Genomic DNA, 23,315 nt, shown 5'->3' with positions numbered 1-23,315 from the left:
ATGGCCAAGTCCAAGAACTACACCATGCACAACCATTCCTGAAAATGGCACAGAAACAGCATCAAGAACCCCCAATCACAAAGATGTGAACCTCTTAAGGGGGTAGACCCCAGGTTCCTGAAGAACATGTGCTTTGCCAAGAAGCACAATAAGAAGGGCTGGAAGAAGATGCAGGCCAACAACACCAAGGCCATGAGTGCACATTCAGAGGCTACCAAGGCCTTGTAAAGGCCAAGGAAGTCAAGTCCAAGATCCCAAAGAGCAGCAGCTGCAAGCTCAGTCAGCTTGCCTACATTGCTCACCCCAAGCTTGGTAAACATGCTCATGCTGTATCACCAAGGGTCTCAGGCTCTGCCCACTGAAGGCCTAGGCCAAGGCTCAAACCAAGCCCCAGGATGAAGCTGTGGCTGCAGCTCTGAAAGATGCCCAGTCCCCTGTGAAGACTCCACAGTAGAAGCCTTTCTTTGCCAATGTGAGGACAGAAGGACTGGTGTGACCCTTGGGCTGCTCTCTGCATGAAGCTGGTGTCTTGTACATTTGTACAGATAAACCTGAGGCAGGAAAAAAGAAAAAAAAGAAATGGCCAAAAGAAACACAGGACCCTAAAATGTCATCACCCCTCCACTCCCTATTCAGAATCATAGAGGTAGCTGATTTTACCCCCCTCCCAACTGCCTGCTTAAGCTACTGACCCGTGTGCACAACTGATCAAGGTTTGACCGCTATTCCACCTTCCTAGGGTGGTGGTAATGAGTAGCCATCTTGCCCCCACAGCTCAGGTGCCAATGTAGTTACTAGGCAACAAACCGGGAAAAGGAAGTCACCTAAGGCTGAAATGAAAATTCCACAAGCCTGCCTTTTTCAAAAAACCCACCTTTTTCAAAAAGCACCCCTTTTCAGGCAAGCCCAGTGTGTCCCCAGCTTATAAAAGCAGCCAAGCAGAGCCAGCAGGGTCCTTGATGGAAACCCTTCCTGGGAGACTAAGCTCCCAGAAACAGGCAGATCTGAGTTCAGGGTGGCTACCCAAAGGATTCAGTTGAGAACTGTCCAAGTTCTCTATCCACCCAGATGTGGAGGTGGTTACCACATTGGAACAGAAGTGGGCTAGGGAACTGGACCTATACCCCAGAGAGTCAACCCACTAATAATCCCACAACCTCCATATTTATGTCCATACTTCACACAGTTCACTGAACATTTACTAGGAAGGCCCCATGGTGAGCAACACTGAATGAAGAGAAGGTGAACTACTCTCCAGGAGCTTAGCCTTTGCAGGGCTGGGAGAGACAAATACAGAGACGACTAAGAACAAGACATCTACATTAGGCACCTAAGAAGTATAAAGGTCTACAAAATCAAAGAGAATTTACCCTTGTCTTATGAGGCTAAGGAAAAAATGGCCTTTGAACCAAATCCTGAAGGACATATATGATTTTAACATAAAAGAAGAGGACAAAAAACAGCATTCTAGGTCGATAGTAATGATGTTAAAACAACTATATGCCAATATTCTAATCTTTCCAATGTTCTAGTACATGGGGAGATGGAAGCATAGAAATAAAGAAGATTCTGGGCTTGAGGAAAAAGACCAGAGTCTTTATCTGTGGATCCTCCCCACCTGGCTGAGTACCTAACTTACAATAGATACTCCAGATGTGTCACATGGAGGTTAGGATGAAGCCACATGAGGGCTACTGTGACAAGAGCAAGCCAGGATAGTAAGAAGCTAGGGAAATTCCTTGACAAGTGGAATAAGGGAAACTGAGACATGATAAGCAAACAAGGCCAAACAATTTGAGCAACTTACAACCAGCTAATGAATCACAAAGTTTTATCTTCCCTAACCAAGGACACGTAGGAACAAATGATTTACACATTCCAGACCACCCTGTGGGGATTAGCTTCAATCCTGGTCCCTCTTTAGTAACATTCTTTAAAAACAAAATTTTCCAGAAATTAACTCTGACCCATCTATACACACAAGTCAACATACTGAAGAACACACCCGGAAAGCTAATGAATGTTCTGTTAAGACACTCCCCTAGAGACTTCCGGCCAAGATGGAGGCCTATACTGACATGCTCTGTCTCCCTCCACAACTAAGAAGGACAACAACTACCGCAAAACCAGAAATAACCAGAAGTTGCAGAAAATAAATGGAAGTTCAACGTATGAAGTTACAAAGAAGTGGTGCTTGTCCGGACGGGTAGGAGGGGCTAAGCCAGGGCAGAGAGGTCAAGCTGTGCTGGTGGTAGCAGCGGACGGTGGTTAAGCACAGACACCCGTATTTAAGGGGAGGTGAGAAGCACCTGGGGAGCACCCCCAGCTGCAGACCAGACCTGTCAGCTTTCAATTTCAACACTGGGGAAGGCAGACCCTCATTGCCTTAGACTCTGAGGCCCGGAGGGAGTGGGGACAGAGGAGGCAGCTCCCGGTCTCTCAGCGGAGAGTGAATGGCAGGAAGCCATCTTGGACCCCCGCCCCCACAAAAAATGCCACAGCGTGGTGAGATGGGTCCCCCGGTTGTGATGAGTGCATGAGGCTCCACCCCCTATAGCGTAGGAGGTGTGACAGCCATTCCCAGGAAGCAAAGGTAAACACAAAACTGTCAAGATGGCACAGATCATGATAGAGATCCCAGTGACGCAGTTGACCAGACAGCAAATATCTAATCTAACAAAGCAGCAGATAGGAAATCTTTCTGAGGCACAGTTCAGAGCTTTGGTTATAAGAATGCTTACAGACCTAAAAGCAGATCTTAAACAAGACGAGGAAGGAATGGAGGCTAGTCCTGCTGAAATGAATGAAAAAACATACAAAACTGGTGGTGAGGGAAAGAAAACCAGGGATCAAATTAACAAATCGGAACATAGGGAAGGAACAGTCAGTCAACCAGTGCACAAAAAGGAAATGAAAAGTGAGGAAAATGAGGAGAGGCTCAGAAACCTATGGTACAGCTATAAGCGGGCCAACGTCCAAATCAGGGTTGCCAGAAGGTGAAGAAGAAGAAATAGAAATTGAAAAATTATGTGAAAAAATAATGAAGCAGAACTTCCCTAAGTTGGTGAAGGAAATAGACTTATGGGTCCAGGAAGCACAGAGAGTTCCAAAAAAACTAAACCCAGGGAGAACCATTACAAGATACATGATAATCAAAATGTCAAAAATTAAGGATAAAGAGAGAATCTTAAAAGCAGCAAGAGAGAAGAAAAAAATTACATACAAAGGGGTCCCCATAAGGCTACCAGCTGATTTCTCAAAAAAAACTGCACGCAAGGAGGGACTGGCAAGAAATACTCGAAGTAATGAAAAGCAAAAACCCAAAACCATGATTACTCTATCCAGCAAAGCTGTCATTCAGAATAGAAGGGCAGAGAAAGTGCTTCCAGGACAAAGTAAAACTGAAGGAGTTCATCAGATCCAAACCACTGTTATATGAAATGTTAAAGGGACTTGTTTAGGAGAAAGAGGACCAAAACTGAACATTAAAATGAAAACTGTATCACAACAACCAACAACAGAAGCTGGGGAACTGAAACAAAGGCAAACTAAGTAGGCCATGAGAGTGGGAAAAGAATTATAGGTATGGGGAACATTATGGGGGGAGGTCAGCAGGGAGGGGAAGGGGGGAAAGGGAGGGAGATGGTACAGGAATTAAGAAGCATAGTAGGAGGGAGTGGAGTAGACAGGAAGATGTTGAGAAGAACTATATGCACAACCAGTGGGCGTGGACTAAGGGGGGGACAACTGGAGGGAGTGGGGTCACTGGGTGGAGGGGAACGTCGGCAGCCGTCCGTCCCGAGAGACGATGGTGTAACTTCTTAAGAGTCTATCTGCACCGCCGAGAATGGTTGTGCAGTCCGACTCGGGAGTGACACGGTATCTGTCTCCTCCCGTGTTGAATCGACATCTTGCGATGACGCTGGAGTGTCCTCTCCAGTGAAGCTGAAGCTACAGAGCCTCGAGAGACGATGGTGTAGCTTCTTAAGAGTCTATCTGTACCGCCAAGAATGGCTGTGCAGTCCGACTCGGGAGTGACACGGTATCTGTCTCCTCCCGTGTTGAATCGACATCTTGTGATGACGCTGGAGTGTCCTCTCCAGTGGAGCTGAAGCTACAGAGCCTGGGCAGGGTGATATGGAGGGTCTGCTGTTGCCCATGAAGCAGACCCCCCCTCTCTTCGCAGCTGAAGGGTCCAAGGGAAAGACGGAGTCAATACAGCTTGGCTTCAGGTGCGCCGCAGGAGTTGCCGGTGTTGACTACAACGTCAAATCGCCTTAGGGACTCCGGCTCCGGATTTTCTGTCGGGGTTTACTCCCTTAGCCTTTCCCCTGAAGAGGTATGCCGCAAGGCAGCGGAGGTTTTTTGGAATCAGAGTTTTCCTTCTCTGATGTGCCCTGACTGGAAGATCGAACCAGCGACACTTAGCTCGCAGGCCGACGCTCAATCCACTGAGCCAAACCAGCCAGGGTGGAGGGGAACAAAGGGAAAAGAAATTGGGACAATTGTAACAGCATAATCAATAAAGAATATTTAAAAAATATGATCAATACATGAAAACACCCAATACCTAGTAAGTGCTCAATAAAGTTTGCTGACCAGTTTAAAAAAACACTCCCCTAAAATCTCCCCTAGGGTTCCTGCCAGCCAAAGAAAGATAAAAAGTTTCAAGACAAAGGACCCATGGTACACTCTTGCTAGACCACGCCCATGCCTTGTGTCTGCTCTTTTTTTCCTAAACTCTAAGGGTCCCCGTGAGACTTGCAATCGGGAGAGCAGTGGCCAGCACCAACTCATCTCAGGTGTACCCCTGAACGTGTCTCCAAAGCCCTCTTTCTCTCTGACTTCTCAGTAAGCTAAAAGCAGCCCCACCTCACTCACTTCTTTCCTATAACATTTCTAGAGAACCAAAGCAGCCCCACATAGGTTCTCTCTTATTGCTTCTTCTACCTTAAGCCCTTCTTTTGTTTCACTGTTCCCAGCTTTAATAAACATACTCTCAAAATCACCAGGACTTGTCTTGTGAAACCTTTCCTGCATGAAGTCAAGAACCCACTCACTACCAGATGGCCTGAGGTAGACTCACTATGGGCCCAGTTCCCATCCAGTAATAGTCTGGTGACTCATATGGGAACTAGACTTGTTTTCTCTTCTTTACTCTCATAATTCATCTTTCCTGTCACTTCTCATCAGTGTGCGGGAAACCTACCTGTCAGGTGCAAAGTAAATCCGTTGTTAAAATGCACCTCGTCAATGCTGAAATGGAAGGAAAGTAAGCCTGCCCTCTGGACATGGAGTTACCGGCCCACACAACTGTCCCCAAGTGACACCTGGGTGACGACAGGGTTGAGTCAGGACCTGATCCCCCCTGACAGCCGAAGGGATCTCTTCACTTTCCCACCCTCCTCTGGCTGGCATGGAGCTGAGTCCCCTGTCTGAGTTGGGTACACCCACCCCCAGGGTATCTGACTACTGCCCTGGTTGTTGTAAGGTGACCCCCAGGGCGTGTGCAAACATGTCCGAGGGAGTAATGCACTTTCTCTTTGTATCTCTATCTGCCAGTATGGAACTGAGCACCCTGTCTGAGCAGGGTAAGTCTGCCCTCAAGGCATCTAGCTACTGCCCTGGTCTTCAGTAAGGCCACCCTCAGGGCATGGGGTGGAAACAACCACAGTGCGTTCCTCCACTCATACTATAACTTCTGATCCTCTATCGAAAGCATTTATTAGACCATTTTTAACAACTTCATTCTTGCCAGGTTTGTCTTTTTCCTGTCTAAACAACTCTTTGGGATACCACATAAGTAATTCCTTGAATTGGGGCTGAGACTTTCTTTGTTTTCACAGCTCATTCATGGCCTTTGAAACTTTTCCTGAGAGTCTCAAAGGGTCTTCCTTCTGAGTAATTAGAATGTAAACAAGGCTGAGGTAATTGAAGGAAAATTTAAAAAGTAAATATTTTAAACACCCTAAATCCTACTCCTGGAGGCCTGGGAGCTGCAGTGGTCCTAGGAACATTAGGAGGATTAATGCAACCCCCAAACCCCGTGCAGGCTTTGGGAGCAGCAGGGGCAACCGCCCCACCTCAATTTGGAGGAAATAAAATGCTACTTTTATAAACTCAAGTGGCTGAAGTTGCCCAAGCCAGACACACCTCCCCCTCACTTCTCCAGCCTCCTTAAAAGTTGTCAGGACACTAGATAATTAAACAGCTCACTTTTGAGCACACACAAGCAAGGCAATAATCACCAAGAATCCAAATGGGTAGTTTAACTTAATGTCTTTTAAAGTTATTAACATAAGATACATGTTTGTTTTGCCTGCGTTTACAAAAAAAAAGTTTCATGTTATCTCTGTTATGCCTCTTAAAAATGTAAGTGTGTCTGCCAATGAAAAAAACCTGTTTCTAGAAGTTATAAAATGTATTCATGAATTTGCCAATCTAAAGAATGCTAATTACTTTCTTTTAATTGCCACTAAAAATTAAGAATTTTAAGTCAGAAAAGAGCTGCAAAAATTGAAAATATGTTGCTCTATATAATTATTTCTAAATGAATTTTAAACAGCCAACTAAAAGGGACTAGGAAAGTTGCATATAAGGTTGGTGTAAGTTGCAAAAAGTTGCTTAAGTTGCAGGTTTATGTAAGTTTCAGAAAGTTTGTGAAGAGGGAATAAGCAAAAAGAGAAAGAATTGAGGAAGTAAAAAAAAAAAAGGTGAGACGGGTATAAAAGAAAGGGACATGTAACAGGGAGAAGGGACATTGGAGAAGGGATTATCCTAAACTCAGTAAGGGAAATGGAAACAGAAAAAAAAAAAAAAGAAATTAAAAGGAAAGGCACAAGGCACATAGGTAGGTGGTGGAGTGGTAATTTTAATGATAAATAAAAAGGCCTCAGAGCTCCCTTTAATTTTTCAAAACCAATTGTTATTTCCCCATAGAACCTCCATGTACAATTGACAGTGGGGAACCAATTAATTAATTAATTAATTTCTTAGTCTAAAGTACACAAACATCAACCCCAAGTCTACCAAGGGCTGAGCACTTCGGGGGATGCATGTTATCCAGTAGGCAGCTCCAGATACCAAGAAGTTACAAAAACTAGCCTTGGGACCCCAGGTCCTGCCCCCCTACCCCCACAACAACTAGTAGAGATGGCTTTTGTGATACTAACAACTAAGACAGGGCGGAGGAAGAGCAATGAGCCACCTGATGGAATCAAAAGGCTCACTTGTTAGCCACAGCTGAAGTCCTATGCCACCTCAGGGTCACCCAGTTCCCAAACTACAATGGACATCAAAAGGGCAATGCTATTCCTGTGGACAAGGAGGACATGTAAAGGAGGAGTGCCACTTTGACTGGTGTGGCTCAGTGGGTTGGACGTCATCCCACAAACTGAAAGGTCACTGGTTCGATTCCAGGTCAGGGCAGGCACATACCTGGGTTGTGGGCCAGCTCTCTGGATGGGGGCGTGCAAGAGACAACCATTTGATGTTTCTCTCACACATCGATGTCTTTCTCCCTCTCTTTCTCTTTCCCCTCCCCTCTCTCTAAAAATAAATAAATAAAATCTTAAAAGAAAAAAGGAGTGCCCATACCTGACCTGGGATCAACTACCTACAGGACCATGTCCCCTCTGCGAAGGAAAGGCCATTGGGAAAGTGAGTGTTCTAGGCTCCAAAGGAACCTTAGTACCTCAAGGCAATGATAGGTAAAACACCTGAGAATTGATGGTGCTTGAGGCCTCCTACCAACCCCACCAACCATCTGACCAACATACCAAGAAGCCTCGGGTGACCCTGGACATGGCAAGTAAACCCATTATGTTTTTATTAGATATGTGGGCTGCATATCTGCTCTCACTCACCAGGACCTCTTTTTTCCAAAACCTGTTTGATCATTGGAGTAAATGAGCATGCTCAATGCTACCATTTCACTCACCCCCTCAGCTGCAGCCTCAGAAATATCACTTTTAGTCATCCCTTTCTTATAGTTCTGGGGTGTCCCATTTCCTTAGTAGGGAAGGATATCTAGTCTAGGAACTACAGTAACCCCAGGAGCATTAGCCATAGAAAGTAATAAATTCTCATTGTTATACCCGATAGCCAATCTAACTTCTCACTGTGAAGACAGAAATTAACAATACTCTAGGATCTGTCCTTGTCCAAGTCAGTCTCAAGGTATGGGAAACTAGAATACTGGGCAGGGCAACCAATGTACCCCTTGCCCCCTGTCAAGATATCTCTAAAACCCCTTGGTTTAATCCTACCCTAACAAAAACAATGCCCTCCAAAACCCAATACCACAGAAGGGATCAAATCTCTCACTGAAAGATATTTAAAGCACGGCTTCCCAGGCCTTGCCAGTCCCCACACAATACCCCTGTCCTCCCAGTACAAAAGCCAAACAGAGCGTACCATTTTGTACAAGACATAAGGGCAATAAACGAGGCTATATTTCTGGTACCTCCTGTAGTTCAAACCCCTCCACTATATCAACTCAAATCCCAGGAGAAGCCAAATACTATACTGTATTAGATTTAAAGGACACCACCTTCTGCATGCCCCTTCATCCTTATCCCTGCACTTGTTCGCCTTTGAATAGGCTAACCCCCAAACTAGGAACACTTGCCAATACACGTGGGCTGTGCTCCATCAGGGCTTCAGGGACAGCCCCCATTGGTTTGGAAATGCTTTAGCCAGGAATGAAAAGAACTCCAATTAACTAACAGGACTCTCCTACAATATATTGATGAATTATTAATTTCTAGTACTAACAAAGAAGACTCAGATAAAAATTCAATTCTGGTATTACATTTTCTGGCAGATAGAAGATATAAAGTCTCTTCCAAAAAAACCCAAATAACCTCCCAGCAGGTCCAATACTGAGGGTACTTACTTACCCCAGGATCCCGGACCTTGTCACCCCCAAAAAAACAGGCCATACTGGCTCTCGGAGTCCCACAAAAGTAAACGACAGCTTTGAGGATTTTTAAGAATAGCCAGCTTCTGCCACCCGTGGATACCTGGTTTTGGGCTAATTGCTAAACCTCTATATGAGGCTTTAAAGGGAGACAGCAAAGGGACTATAGACTGGGATCTGTGAATGCTACTATTGTAACAGAACCCACGGGCTGTTTAGTTAGGGGTCCGATTGCCCGCCGCCAGAATCATAACTCTGAATACCAGAGTTTGGTGAAAAGGAAAAGAATTGTTTATTTACACAAAGTCCTGCCTCCCCCTCCCAGACCTGGCCAGTTTTAGGAAAGTCAGAAAACACCGTTTCCCTACTTCCTAGGCACAGTTCAGCTTTACCAGTAGCTGCCAATCACTCAGTTCTGATTGGGGAGGTCCTTTCTGTGCTGTGGTGCCCTCCAGCTCTCAATGCAGGACCGCCTTGATTCTCAGCCTCCTTGCAAACTGCCTTCTTCCTGCAAACCGCATGGATCTCCTCTCCTTCTCAAAACTGCATGGCGAGAGCTTCTTCTTAAAGCAGCCTGGAGACCCCTTCTCCAAGCCAGATGGAGGGAGCCCACAAGAGCCAGAGAGTGAGGGCGTGAGGGCCAGAGAGAGCCTGAGAGAGAGAGCCTCCTAGAGCCAGAGCCAGCCCAAAATGTCCACAGCTTCTTCTCTCTTCCTCCCTGCCTCCTCTCTCCCCCTGTGTCCTCTCACACAGTGGGTGTTGCAAACAGTTCTGACCATTCATAGAACCCTACGTAGGCTCTGTCTGCTTCTTCCCTACCAGCCCCCAGTCCAAGATCCCTCCCATCTTCCTGAGTCTTGGAAGTAAAGCGGATCTTTGCAACAATGTATCCAGCCACTAGCTCCAGGCATGCAAGGGCATCCTGAAAGCTGCTTCCTGCTGCCTATCTCCCAGTCAAAAACTCTGGGGTTTGTTTTTGGACTCCCCTGTTTCTGTAACACTATGTCAAACCAAGCAGCGCACCCACTTCAGGGCTGCCAAGTCTAGAAAAACCACTTACCCTACATATAGCAAGAAACAAGGAATAGCACTTGGAGTCCTCACCCAGAAATTAGGCCTGACTCCTAGGCCGGTAACTTACTTTTCAAAGCAATTAGATCCTATAGCATCCAGCTGGCCACATTGTTTACAGCTGTGGCAGCCACTGCTCTCCTTATAGGAGAGACAAATAAACTGACATTAGGACAGCCTCTGGAAGTACAAACTCCCCATCAAGTACACACTGTGTTAGAAATAAAGGGACATCAAGAGCTCACAGGGGGAAGGCTAAGTAAATATCGGACTCTCCTCCTTGACTCTCTTGAACTAACCCTGAAAGTCTGCCAAACTCTCCATCCTGCCACCCTTACACCAATAAACAAAGAAACCCAGGTTACACACCAATGCATAGAAGCTACTGAACAAGTATATTCAACCAGGCCTGACTTAAAAGATGAACCTCTCTACCTAACCCTGAAGCAGAATGGTTTACGGATGGCAGCAGTTTTATACAAAATGCAGTCAGAAAGGCTGGGTACGCCATTGTCAGACTTCAGGGAACGAAGTCCAAAAAGCTGAACTCATAGCACTCACTAGGGCCTTACAGTTAGGGGTAAACTCTGGGTTAGTAGCTATGCTAACTCAAAATACGGGTTTCTAATATTACATGCCTATGCAGTTATTTGGAATAAAAAGAGGACTTTCAACAGGAAAAAAAAAAAAAATCCCCTGTAAAACAAAAGTCCCCCAAATCTGCCTCTCTTCCAAGCTTGCATAGGATTTCATGCTGACTCTCTACCAGACTGCACAAGGCCCAGGAATGGCTCTTGGCATGAAAGCACAAGGCCCTACAACTTCCTACCCACCAGGCATGCAGAGAACTCATGCCACCTTTCTGCCTCTCTGCCCAGGGTCCTGTAGCTGCCTTACTGGAAATGCACAGGGCCCCATGCTGCATCTTCACCAGGCCTGCTCAGGGTTCCATGTTGGCTCTCTGCCGGCCTGCACAATCCCCTATAACTTCTGGTTTGCTAGGCCTGCACAGGACCCCATGGTGCCTCCCTGCCTGGCTTGCACAGGTCCTTGTGTTACCTCTCTGCCTGACTGCGCAAGGCCCAATGATGCCTCTCAGCCTGAAAGAAAAGGACCCTACAACTTCCTTTCTGCCAGGCATGCACAGAACTCCATGCCGGCTTTCTGCCTCACTGCACAGGGCCCTATTCTGCATCTATGCCAGGCCTACAGAAAACCCTGCACTGCTTTCTGCCAGGGCTGCACAGGGCTCCATGCTGCCTCTGCCAGGCTTAGCCAGGGCCAATTCCTGCCTCTCTGCCAAGCCCTCACATGACCTCACGCTGCCCCCTCACCAGGCTGCACAAGGTCCCATGCTACCTGTCTCTCAGTCCTGCACAAAAAACCCTATGCTACCTCTTGGAAGGAGTACAGAGGCCCCCATGCTGCCTCTCTAACAGGCCTGCACGATCCCATAAAAAGAAGTATGAGGGGCCCATTCAATGGATGTAGGGAGACCACCCGTGGGCTGGGATTCTAAAGCTGCTGTCTAGATCAAGACCTGCCCTCTCTCCCCAGCCAGCCTGCACACAACATCCAGAACTCAGATCAGTCTTTAATGCCACAGATGAAAGGGACACATTCTTGAGAGCTTTCATTCCAAGAGATTGTAACTAAGAATCTATGGGACCCTGAAGGGTCTAGGAACACCCTGAAATTATGTGCAAAGGCTTGCATTAGATTCCCAACTTTCACCTCCCGAAGAGTTCAAGAAGCTCTGATCTAATGTGATCCCTTGGTAACAGGAGGAAACAGTAAAAGTGAAGTGATTGGCTTCAAATCCCACTGCCAGGAATCAATGGAGCTGAAACAGAACTCTGGGTTGGCTTCCTCCCACTCTCTACCTCTGCTTGAAATCTAGAGCAGAAACCCCCCAAAAATGGTCCTCCTAGTTCCTGTATCAGGTTAAACATTCAGATGTCTGGACGCATCACAGACCTGAGGAGTCAGAAGCTCTGAGAGTGGGCCCGGCTGTTCAGTCAGCTTCCCTCATGTGCTGGAGCACACTGAAGTTTGAGTCTGGGATTAGTCCTAGAGTTTAAAACCACAGATAAAAACTTACATAAAAGGTGAAGTAATGAGACGACTGCAACCACTTTCAACTTTTTTTCAGATTGTTAGAGAAAGTTTATTTAGAAGGTTACAGAGGTAGTAGAAGTGAGCCAGCTGGGCTGTGTAGGCTCAAGAAACAAGTTGCAGAGGCAGAAGGGCCACTGGAGCTTAGAAGAGAGGCAAAAGTAGGGCGCTGGGCAAGGGAAAGGCACCGGCGTGCTCCTGAGAGGGAGAGCGTGTCCATGTTCAACTCTTTTAGCTTTGCTTCTGGTACTGTTTCCCACATTTCTTAATAACACAATTTTATGATCTTTTCTTCTTCCCTCCCCTCATGCCTTTTTAAAGCTTTAGATATTATCAACTGCCTAACTATCACAGAAGATTAGGATCATGAGGCTAATTTGGTGGTTTTCAGGTGCCCAGCTGGCGTATTTGTCATCTCCATTGTCAGGAAATGCCCATGCAGTGCCACTGAGGGATTCCACTCCACCTTCCCAGCCAGTTCAACCCCTCTCAGCTGAGGGCACTAGGTGCTGGCCCACTGTCCATCCTCCATGTTCCCAGGGGCCTTCTGCAGATGCTCTGAGCCCATAAGACTCCTAAGAATCCCTCAGAAAACCTTCCTCATAGGAATGTGTGGGAAAGAGAGGGGATCTTTGCATTCTCCTGACTTGCAAGCCTGCTACCTCTCTGCTCTACCTCAGTGTCTGTTTCATTCCTTTGCCTCCACTATTTTCCTTCTATAACATCTCCCCAACTCATGAGGAGTTGATAGATCAGAAGTTCATTTGTTGTTCTTTCATTTGTACTCTCTTTCGTAAAAGGTCATTCCTCTGTTAAGGCATTTGGTTGTGTAATATCTTCCACTTACGCACTTGACTGTCAGTGTCTACAGGGCTCAGATCGCAATTTTGACTTTGTACCTTCATGGAAGTGCTTTGCACCTAGCAAATGCTTAATACATGTTTGTTGAATCTTTGCCTTACAAAAGATGGTATTCTTCTGAGTATAGTTTCCCTAAAGTAATAAAAATAAAAAGAGAGAGAGAGAGAGATAGTATTAGCTTGGTTAATAAGAAATGAGAATTTTAATCCCATCGAAAGGAAATTATTGAGAAAGGGAACCAAGTCACCTTGGAGATAAAACTTCCAACTCTGTAAATTATGGGGAAAGGTCAAACCTACATTATGATTCTGACATACTGTAAACATTTTAGACTATTGCTTCTTTCCAATCACCACCCACTTAACAGAGAAGCTGGGGGAACAGGTAAAAATAAAAGAAGATGGTGCTAACTGGAGATCATGAAAAAAATTAAGTGTAACATCATCAATGCCCACATCTGGTACTTGGCCAGGATGTAGGGACACACATAAGAAAAGATAATTCACATGGCAAAATTCCAGTTTTACCAATTTTTTTAGAAAACATTGGGCAGTAATTTCTAATCTACTATGGACAGGATAACCTAATATTTGCTTGATATTTTAATCATTTTGGGCATATGAACATATATGTCAGCTGTAATTTGATGAGTTAAAGTAAAATTTAAAATATTAAAAATCGTATTGCCACCCTCCGGCCCCCTGTTCTTCCAGGCCCTGCCCCTCCCCACCCCAAACCCAAACTAGGGCTAACTTTGCCATAAGGCAGCCGTAGCCCACACTTTTGACCTATACTGCCATCTAGTGGCAGTAAATGTAAACACCTTGTTTATACCAGAACTAGAAATCAGAGATTTGGAACTCTGGTGGTGGTATCACATGGGAGAGAGCAGAGCTCAACACTTTGTATCAGCCCACTTTCTGCCTGGTGTGAGTGAGTAAAAAGCAGTTCTCTTCAGGTCAACCTATAGCTGCAAACTGAGTCATCTAGGCAGGACTAGGGCCACCTCTTCCGTGAAGTCTTGACTGTGTCTCCCGAGACCCAGCTCTCTCTCTATGCTCAGCCGGGCCTGTGCTTGCTTTCCTTAGAACACTTCTCTGTTAGGCTGGATATGTCTGTCTGTCTGTTTTCCTCTTCTTCCCAGACTATGGGATCCTGAGGGCAGAAGTCTTGTTTCATGTCTAGAGTCTGGCCCAGTGCATGGTACATTTTAGGTGCATAATACATATGAAATATATTTAATTATACATTATGTTATGTGTAATTATATATAATTTATGGAATAAAAATGAGTGAATGGCAAGGTAAATGTCAATCACTTTAATAATGTCAGCTCCAAGAAAATCAGGTACCTACTCTTCTTACATTATGTTTCTTTATTTTTTTAAAAGATAACTTTAATATTATAAATTGAGATTAGTCACACATGTGAAAAGAACACTAGACCAATAAAGTTTATTAAATGCTTGTGAGATATTGAAAATCTAGATTTGGTGAATTGAGAAGTTTATGATAGAACAGTTACCAGTGGGGCATATTTCTTGTCTAACAATTATCAATGTCCCTACGTGTTTTATAGGGCTTGTCAGTCGGCCAGTTTGTAAATAGGCCAGCTCCTGCATTTGCTTCTATAGATAAGGGGTCTACTTCTCTTTTTTTCCTTTCTTTCTTTCTTCCTTCCTTCTTCCTTCCTTCCTTTCTTTTCCTTTCTTTCTTTTTTTTCTTTCTTCCTTCCTTCCTTTCTTTTCCTTTCTTTCTTTCTTTCTTTTTTTCTTTCTTTTTTCCTTCTTTCTGGATAGCATGGTAAGTTTTATAAAGCATATATAACAATAAAATTTAAATTTTAAGAATGGGTTACGTATGGATTCTTTCATTGCCTTTCATTGTATTTGGGTTATGCAAATTGACTTTTAAAAAATGAGTTTATCAAAGAATCTAAATTTTCACATGTAACAAGAAAATTTTCCCATATGACAATGTTTTTTACATTCAATATTAATTTGCATTAGTTTTAGGTGTACAGAATAGTGATTAGACAATCATATTTTACAAAGTGGTCCCCTAGATATTTCAAGTACAGTATTCCTTCACTTATTGCGGGTATAAACCCTTCCCACACACTTATAAACTGTTTCCAGTCCCTTATTAACCTTCCCACTCCCTTATTAACCTTTTCCACACTTTTATAAACACTACTTATGTTCTTAAATATATTCTACACTCTTAAACCTATGTAACTTTAACAACATACATATACAGTACCACAAAATCCTGGGATATAGTGAAAAATCCATGATAAATAATTAAATATAATATTTTTTAAAATCCCACAATACAGTGAGGCCTCAATAAGTGAACCGCAATATAGAGAGGGACTGCTGTACCCCCCGCCCCCAGCACTACACATAGCTATCACAATATTATTGACTGTATTCCTTATGCTATACTTTATATGCCTATGTCTATTTTGTAACTATCAACTTGTACCACTTACTCCCTTCAGCCTTTTCACTCAGCCCCCAACATCCCTCACCTCTAGCATCCATCAGTCTATTCTCTGCAACTGAGTCTGTTTCTATTTTGTTCATTTGTTTTGTTCTTTAGATTTCACACATAAGTGAGATAATATAGCATTTGTCTATGTCAGGCTTATTTCACTTAGCATAATACTCTTTAGGTACATTTATGCTTTTGCAAATGAGGAAATTTCATTCTTTTTTATGGTTGAGTAATATTCCACTGTATATATGTGGTGCTTCTTTTTATCCACTTGTCTATCGATGAGCACCTGGGTTGCTTCTATAGCTTGGCTATTGTATTATAAGTAACACATATAATCTTTCAAATTAGTGTTCTGGGTTTCTTTGGCTATATACCCAGAAGTGGAATTGCTGGGCCATATCGAAGTTCCATTTTAAATTTTTTGAGAACCCTTCACACTGTTATCCACAGTGGCTGCGCCAGTCTGCATTCCCACCAGTGGTGCACTAGGGTTCTCTTTTCTCCACATCCTCATCAGCACTTGTTGTTTGTTGATTTATTGATAGATAGATAGCCATTCTGACAGGGGCAAGGTGACATTGCATAGTGGTTTTAATTTGCATTTCTCTGATGATTTGTGATTTTTAATATCTTTTCATATATTTATTGACATCTGTATGTTTTCTTGGGAGAAGTGTCTGGTCAGGTGCTTTACCCATTTTTTAATTGGATTTTTTTTTGGTGTGGACATAAGTGTTCTTTATAAATTTTGGATATTAACCTCTATTAAATGATCCCATTCAGTGAGTTGCCTTTTCATTTTGTTGATGGCATTCTTTGCTGTGCAAAACTTTTTAGTTTGATGTAGTCCCATTTTTTAATTTTTTCTTTTGTTTCCCTTGTCCAAAGAGATATATCAGAGATATTGCTAACAAAGATGTCAGAGATTTAACTGCCAATAATTCCTTCTAGGAGTTTTATGATTTTAAATCTTACCTTTAATCCATTTTGAGTTTTTTCTTATATATGGTGTAAGAAGGTGGTCTAGTTTTATTTATTTTGTATGCATCTGTCCAATTTTCTAACACCATTCATTGAATAGACAGTCTTTACCCCATTGTATGTTCTTGCTTTTTTTGTCATATATTAATTGACCAGTAGAGGTGTATGTTTACTTCTGGGCTCTCTATTCTGCTACATTGATCTATGTGTCTGTTTTTATGCTGTTTTGATGACTATAGCCTTGCACTACAGTTTAATGTCAGGTAGCACGACACCTCCAAATTTGTTCTTCTTTCTCAAAATTGCTGAGGCTATTCAGGGTCTTTTGTGGTTCTGTATAAACTTTAGGACTATTTGTTCTAGTTCTGTGAAAAATACCATTGATATTTTCATAGGAATTCTGTAGATCATTTTGGGTAGTATGTTAATTCTCCCTATCCATGAGCATGGAGAAGAGAGAGAGCAAGGAATTTGAGAAACCATTGGAAGAAATAATGACAGAAAACTTCCTTAACCTGGTGCAGGGAAAAGACTCACAAATCCAGGAAGTGCAGAATTCCAAACAAAATGAAACCAAAGAAACCCACATCAAGACATATAATTGAAATGGCAAAGGTTAAAGACAAGGTGAGAATCTTAAAAGCAACAAGGGAAAAGCAATCAGTTACCTACAGGGAGCTCCCATAAGACTTTCAGCTGATTTCTCAACAGCAACTTTTCAGGCTAGAACGGATTGACATGAAATATTTACAGTGATGAAAACCAAGGACATACAACAAAGATACTCTAGCCAGAAAAGCTGTCATTTATAACTGAAGAACAGTTAAAGAGTTTCACTGACAAAAAATATTCTAAAAGAATTCATCACCACCAAACCAGTATTACAAGAAATGTTAAAGGGAATTCTTGAAGAAGAACGGGGAGGAGGAGAAAGAAGAGAAAAAACATAAATATAAATAATAAAATGGCAATAACTGCATATCTACCAACAATTACTTTAAAAATAAATGGATAAATGCTCCAGTCAAAAGACATAGAGTGGCTGAACGTATAAAGAAAAAAGGTCCTTATATATGCTGCCTACAAGAGACTCACTTTGATCAAAAGACACACAGACTGAAGGTAAAGGGATAAAAAATATTTCATGCTAATGGAAATAACAAAAAAACTTGAGGTAGCAATACTTATATCAGGCAAAGTAGACTTTTAAACAAAGGCTATAACAAGAGATAAAGAAGAACCCAGTAATTTCACTTCTGAGTATTTATCCAAAGCAACCCAAAACACTAATTAGAAAAGATATATGAATCTATATGTTCATTGCAGCATTATTTTCAACAGTCAAGTTATGGAATCAACCTAAATGTCCATCAATAAATAAATGGATAAATAAGAAGTGGTACAAATATACAATGGAATATAACGCAGCCATAGAAAAAGAATGAAATCTTGCCACCTGCAACAACATGGATGGACTTGGAGGGTATTATGCTAAGAGAAATTAATCAGACAAAGAAAGACAAATACCATATGATTCACTTATATGTGAAATATAAAAAACAAAGTAAACAACAATAAAGCAAACTCATAGGTACAGAGAACACTTTGATGGTTGCCAGATGGGATGGGGGCTGGGGATGGGGCTGGGTGAAAAGAAAGAAGGGATTAAGAGTACAAATTGGTACAATAATCAGGGGGATATAAAGTATATGATATGGAACATAGTCAATCGTCGTAGGCAGCCGTCCGTCTCGAGAGACGATGGTGTAGCTTCTTAAGAGTCTATCTGCACCGCCGAGAATGACTGTGCAGTCCAACTCAGGAGTGACACGGTATCTGTCTCCTCCCGTGTTGAATCGACATCTTGTGATGACGCTGGAGTGTCCTCTCCAGTGAAGCTGAAGCTACAGAGCCTGGGCAGGGTGATATGGAGGGTCTGCTGTTGCCCATGCAGCAGACTCCCCCTCTCTTCGCAGCTGAAGGGTCCAAGGGAAAGACGGAGTCAATACAGCTTGGCTTCAGGTGCGCCGCAGGAGTTGCCGGTGTTGACTACAACGTCAAACCGCCTTAGGGACTCCAGCTCCGGATTTTCTGTCGGGGTTTACTCCCTTAGCCTTTCCCCTGAAGAGGTATGCCGCAAGGCAGCGGAGGTTTTTTGGAGTCAGAGTTTTCCTTCTCTGCTGTGCCCTGACTGGAAGATCGAACCAGCGACACTTAGCTCGCAGGCCGACGCTCAATCCACTGAGCCAAACCAGCCAGGGACACAGGATAGGTAACAATCAACAATTAACATGATAACAATAAGAACATGGGAATTTATGGTCTCCCTCCAGTGCAGTGCCTGTGCTTTGAGGGGTTCGGGAAAAGGAAATTTGACATTCTCAAGGTATGTCATTGTAGATACAAAAAGACAATAGGCTCAATAAGGTTAAGATTGACTTTTCTCAGGGAAGGTTCTATCCTAAGGCATGACTGACTCCCATGACCTACTTTTAGGTAGAAAATTTTTAATTTCAGACCGTCCTGTGAGGTTACTCTAGGTCTCTGAGTTTGTAAGACCATCATCAGGCCTCCGCTGAGCTTGTCAGGTTTAGTGTGTGGTCCCTTTTGTCCACAGTCCCCCTTTTGGTCATAAATCAACCAAAGGACACATTGATGACCAACCTTCTGGTTGGATAACGAGGTCCTGTGGTGCCGGGAAGGCTCATTCCTAGAAAGTCTCAGTGTCAGCATTTGTCTTGCTGAACAATGGACCACTGGGTATAGGGCAAGACTGTATGTAACCTTGGATGGAAGCCAAGGCCAAATTTTTCTTAAAACTGAAAATAAGTAAATGGGAGGCAGGCAGGTATTGGGGCCTTCATTAAGAAAAACACTCCAGATCATTTCTAACCTATAAGTTATCATGATCCAGGTTTTGTTGTCTGTCTCACTTTTTAATATTTTGCATCTAGTATAACATTTACTTATAATTTGAGGGCACACCATACACCTTTTCAGTTTTCACAATATGACCATGAGATGGGTTCCTATTTGCTATGGCACCTCTATTTCCCATTGGAAGAAATCAGGTACTGTTTTAAATCTGATTCTTGGTAGTTGTGCAACTGCAAGCTGTAATCTTAAGGGTTTAAAAAAAAAAATATATATATATATATATATTTTTTTTTTTTTTTTTTGAGAGAGAGGGGAAGGGAGGGAGAAAGAGAGGGAGAGAAATATCAACATGTTGTTGTCTCTCATGCAACCCGCCCACAACCCCTGACTGGGAACCGGTGACTCTGGTTCCCAGGCCAGTGCTCAATCCACTGAGCCACACCTGCCAGGGCTGTAATTTTACATTTTAATCAGGGTCTAGGGTGCAAGCACACAATGCTGTGAATTACAATTATCTGAAATTCCAGAGGCCGGAAGGAGAAAGTTTCTTAAGTAAATCTTCTGTGGCTCAGCAGCAGTTATAGAAGGCCATGTTTTTATAGCTATTTCAGCTTCTATCTGAATTAATATAGTTAGTTGCCCTTGTTGGGTTAGGGGGTAAGCACATTCCCATAATTGGGTTCTAGTGTTTATACATATAATTCCTTATTTCATATTTCTTTTCCACTAGCTTTCTACAACTTCCGTTATTAGTCTTTTTTAAAAAATTCATTTAGAAGTAACCAACTTATTAGGACAAACTACTTCCTTTTAACTTCTCTTTAAAATATACACATTGTGCCCCGGCTGGTGTGGCTCAGTGGATTGAGCATCAGCCTATTAACCAAAAGGTCATTGGTTTGATTTCCAATCAGGGTATTACAGAGTGAAAGAGGGTTCTTTCACGTGGTGCCTTGGTGTAAAACCCAACAACTAGTGTTGAGGAAAATAGGTCTTTACAATATTCCAACCTGGGGAGGGCAGTGAGCACTTCAGCTCAGAGCCTTGTTCCCCCACAGGACCCAGCACTTACCTTGCTCCCCAAAAGGCTAGAGGCCAAAAACATGCCCAGAAGTTCCCCATCCCTTATCTGTCAGCTGTCTCCTTCAGTATCTGGGGTATGACGCCATCAGCCTCTGTGTAACAGTCCAGGAAAACATGTGTCATGTTGCACTGGATCACACACGGTTCTCGCTCTGCCCTTTCAAGGCCGCATGGATCTTCACTCTTATCTCCTTGCAATCTGCATGAATCTCTCCCCTATTCTCTACAATCCATGTGGTTCTCCTCTCTAAAATGGCTGCCGCCTTATTTTTAAATCCCTGACCATGGCCTGTGATGCAGTGGGCGTGGTAACTGGTTCTGACCATTGACGGAACCTTGCACAGGCTCTGTATGCTCGTTTCTCACCATTCTATGGTCAAAACCCCTCCCATCTCCTTGGGGCCTTGGAAGAACCAAACCATTTGCATAACTAAGACACTTGCTACCAGGAATAGATATGCAAAGGCATCTTGAAAGCTGTCCCCACCCCCCATCCCAGAACAGCAGGCTTTGAGGAATTCTGGGGCACATGCCTGGGTTACAGGCCAGGCCCCCAGTTGGGGGGCATGCAAAAGGCAACCAATCGATGTTTCTCTCCCTCTCCTTTGTCCTCCCTCCCCTCTCTCTAAAAATAAATAAAAATAACATACACATTCCTTCCTTTTGTAATAGCATTTCCTCTAAATTTTGAAAGAGAAACCATAAAAAGAGTATTATTGATAATACAAGTTATTTTATACACTTTCAGCAATTATTAACAGTTGGGCTATATACACAAGGTTTGAGAAAAGTCTAAAGAACAAGTATAATTATTAATAGTATTAGCAGACAGGTAAAGACAATCAAATAAATAAATACATTCAACATCAATTTGTAGGTATACAGGTCTTGTTGATATCTTGGGGTAGCTGTCTACCTCTGATGTCTGCTACTTCTCATCCTCAAGAAGTCTTTGATTTCCATTGTAAGTAGAAGCAAATGTCAGAGACAGGGGCAGATGTCCATTTGCAGTTAGGCGCCTGGTAAGGTCCCTTTCAACATGTTGGAGAGAGTCTTTAATTAATGTATTTTTCAATGGACAAAAATATCCTGGTTGTAAGTCACGGTCTTTGAAGTCTTCATCTCCAGGGAGCACACAGCAGCTGCCAATCATAGTCAATAATATTGTAATAACTATGACAGGTGGGTAATAGATTTATCAAGGTGATCACTTCATAAGTTTTATAAATGTTTAATCACTATCTTATGCACCTGAAACTAGTATAATATTATATATCAACTGTAATTGAAAAATAAAATCTGTTTTTAAAAAAAGTTTTCTGGGCATTTGAAATGATTAGAAAGTAAATCTATTTAAAACAACCATGTCAATACCATGCCAGAAAAAGCAGAGAAGACATCAAATTTTGCTATAGATGTCTAGCCCTATTCAGATCCAATTCACCCAAAGTAGTGAAGCTAATGGTCCTTGTAGCAATGCAAAAGTTATTTAAAAAGCACTGCGGGAAGATTATATTAGTAGCCACTATGTCCTGGATGTTGTGAATGACCTGGGAGGCAGTAGATACAGTGGGATTTTCGAATTCCAATGTTTCACATCGCTCCACCAAAATAGCATCAAAATGAATAAATTCAATAAATTTGCAGGATACAAAATCAACATATAAAAATCAGTTGTGATTCTATACACTAATAATGAACCATCAGAAGGAAAAATTAAGAAAACAATCCATTTACAAGTGTATCAAAAAAGAACAAAGTAATTAGGAATAAATTTAACCAAGGAGGTGAAAGACCTGTGCAATAAACCTATAAGGCATAGCTAAGAGAAAATAGAGAAGACACAAATAAATGGAGAGAGGTCCTGTGCTCATGGATTAGAATTAATAGTTAAAATGTCCATTCTACCCAAAGGAATCCACAGATTCAATGCAATCCTGTCAAAATTTAATGGCATTTTCACAGAAATGGACCAAATAATCCTGACATTTGTATGGAATTACAAAGGGCCTTGAATAGCCAAAGCAATCTTGAGAAAGAACAATGCTGGAGGCATGATACTCTCTGAATTCAAACTATATTACAAAGTTACAGTAACCAAAACAGTGCAGTATTGGCATAAAAACAGACACACGGATCTATGGAGTGGCACAGGGCCCTGAAATGAATCTGCATAAACGGTGCTGGAACACTGGAGGGCCAAATGCAAAATCAAACAAATAAACAAACACACACAACACAGGACACTATCTGACACTACACAAAGAACTAACTAAAAATCAACAATATTCCACATCAAAGCCTTCTTCCACTGTGTCCTCTGAAGACTGACAACCTCTTGTCCCCCCTGCCATCACCTCCAGCAGTTCATGCACGAGAAGCTTCTCCCCACTTTTTCTTGCTTTTACTGCATCTGATTTCCTCCCTCGGTGACATTTCTCTGGTGGGTCCTGAGGAAACCGAGCTCCTGTCAGTGTGCACGTGGGGCCAAATCCCTGGGTCTCCCTCTGTGGGTTCTAGGTGACCAGCTATCAGACAGGAGAAGCTATTAAAGTAAAAGGAGCTGGTGTATCCCTAGATCTGAGGCATTTTTACTGTCACTGTGGAAACCCAGGGCAGGGCTTCAGCCAGGAAAGGAAGCTACAGTTTTGAGAGAGAGCAGAAGGAATGATCATGGGCTCTTATTTGCTCCCCTTCCCCAAGTTCCTGAGAGTAGACTGGAGGCTGCCCCTTATGTAGTTCAGGTTTTCTCATGAGCAGGTCTATGTTCCCACACTCAATTGTTCAATCTGTTAAACCAAAGGCTCTGAGGTGGGGGAAAAGGAAGCAGGGGCTCTGGGAGGGAGGGAGAATCATGGGACAGGTCTTTCTGCACAGCAACTCAGGAGAGGAATATCGAGGTGTC

The 23,315-nt window shown here is 43.0% G+C and overlaps 1 protein-coding gene and 1 pseudogene across 1 annotated transcript in view; both read left to right on the top strand.

Annotated features, from left to right (window-relative positions):
* Nucleotides 1-454, top strand: LOC150006656 (large ribosomal subunit protein eL29 pseudogene; annotated as a pseudogene).
* A 5,109-nt stretch (nucleotides 455-5,563) lies between these two features.
* LOC150006655 (tyrosine-protein kinase ABL1-like) overlaps nucleotides 5,564-23,315 on the top strand; it is a 36,141-nt gene continuing 18,389 nt past the window's right edge. The window contains exon 1 of the mRNA XM_090280770.1: nucleotides 5,564-5,591. Within this exon, the coding sequence (XP_090136896.1) occupies nucleotides 5,564-5,591 (28 nt within the window). The remainder of the gene's footprint in view (nucleotides 5,592-23,315) is intronic.

The sequence above is a fragment of the Furipterus horrens genome, unplaced genomic scaffold (genome assembly GCF_987537825.1).
Source record: "Furipterus horrens unplaced genomic scaffold, mFurHor1.1.pri manual_scaffold_6, whole genome shotgun sequence".
In the NCBI taxonomy this organism is placed as follows: Eukaryota; Metazoa; Chordata; class Mammalia; order Chiroptera; family Furipteridae; genus Furipterus; species Furipterus horrens.
The sequence above is the reverse complement of the archived record's forward strand: the minus strand, read 5'-3'. Positions and strand labels throughout refer to the sequence as shown.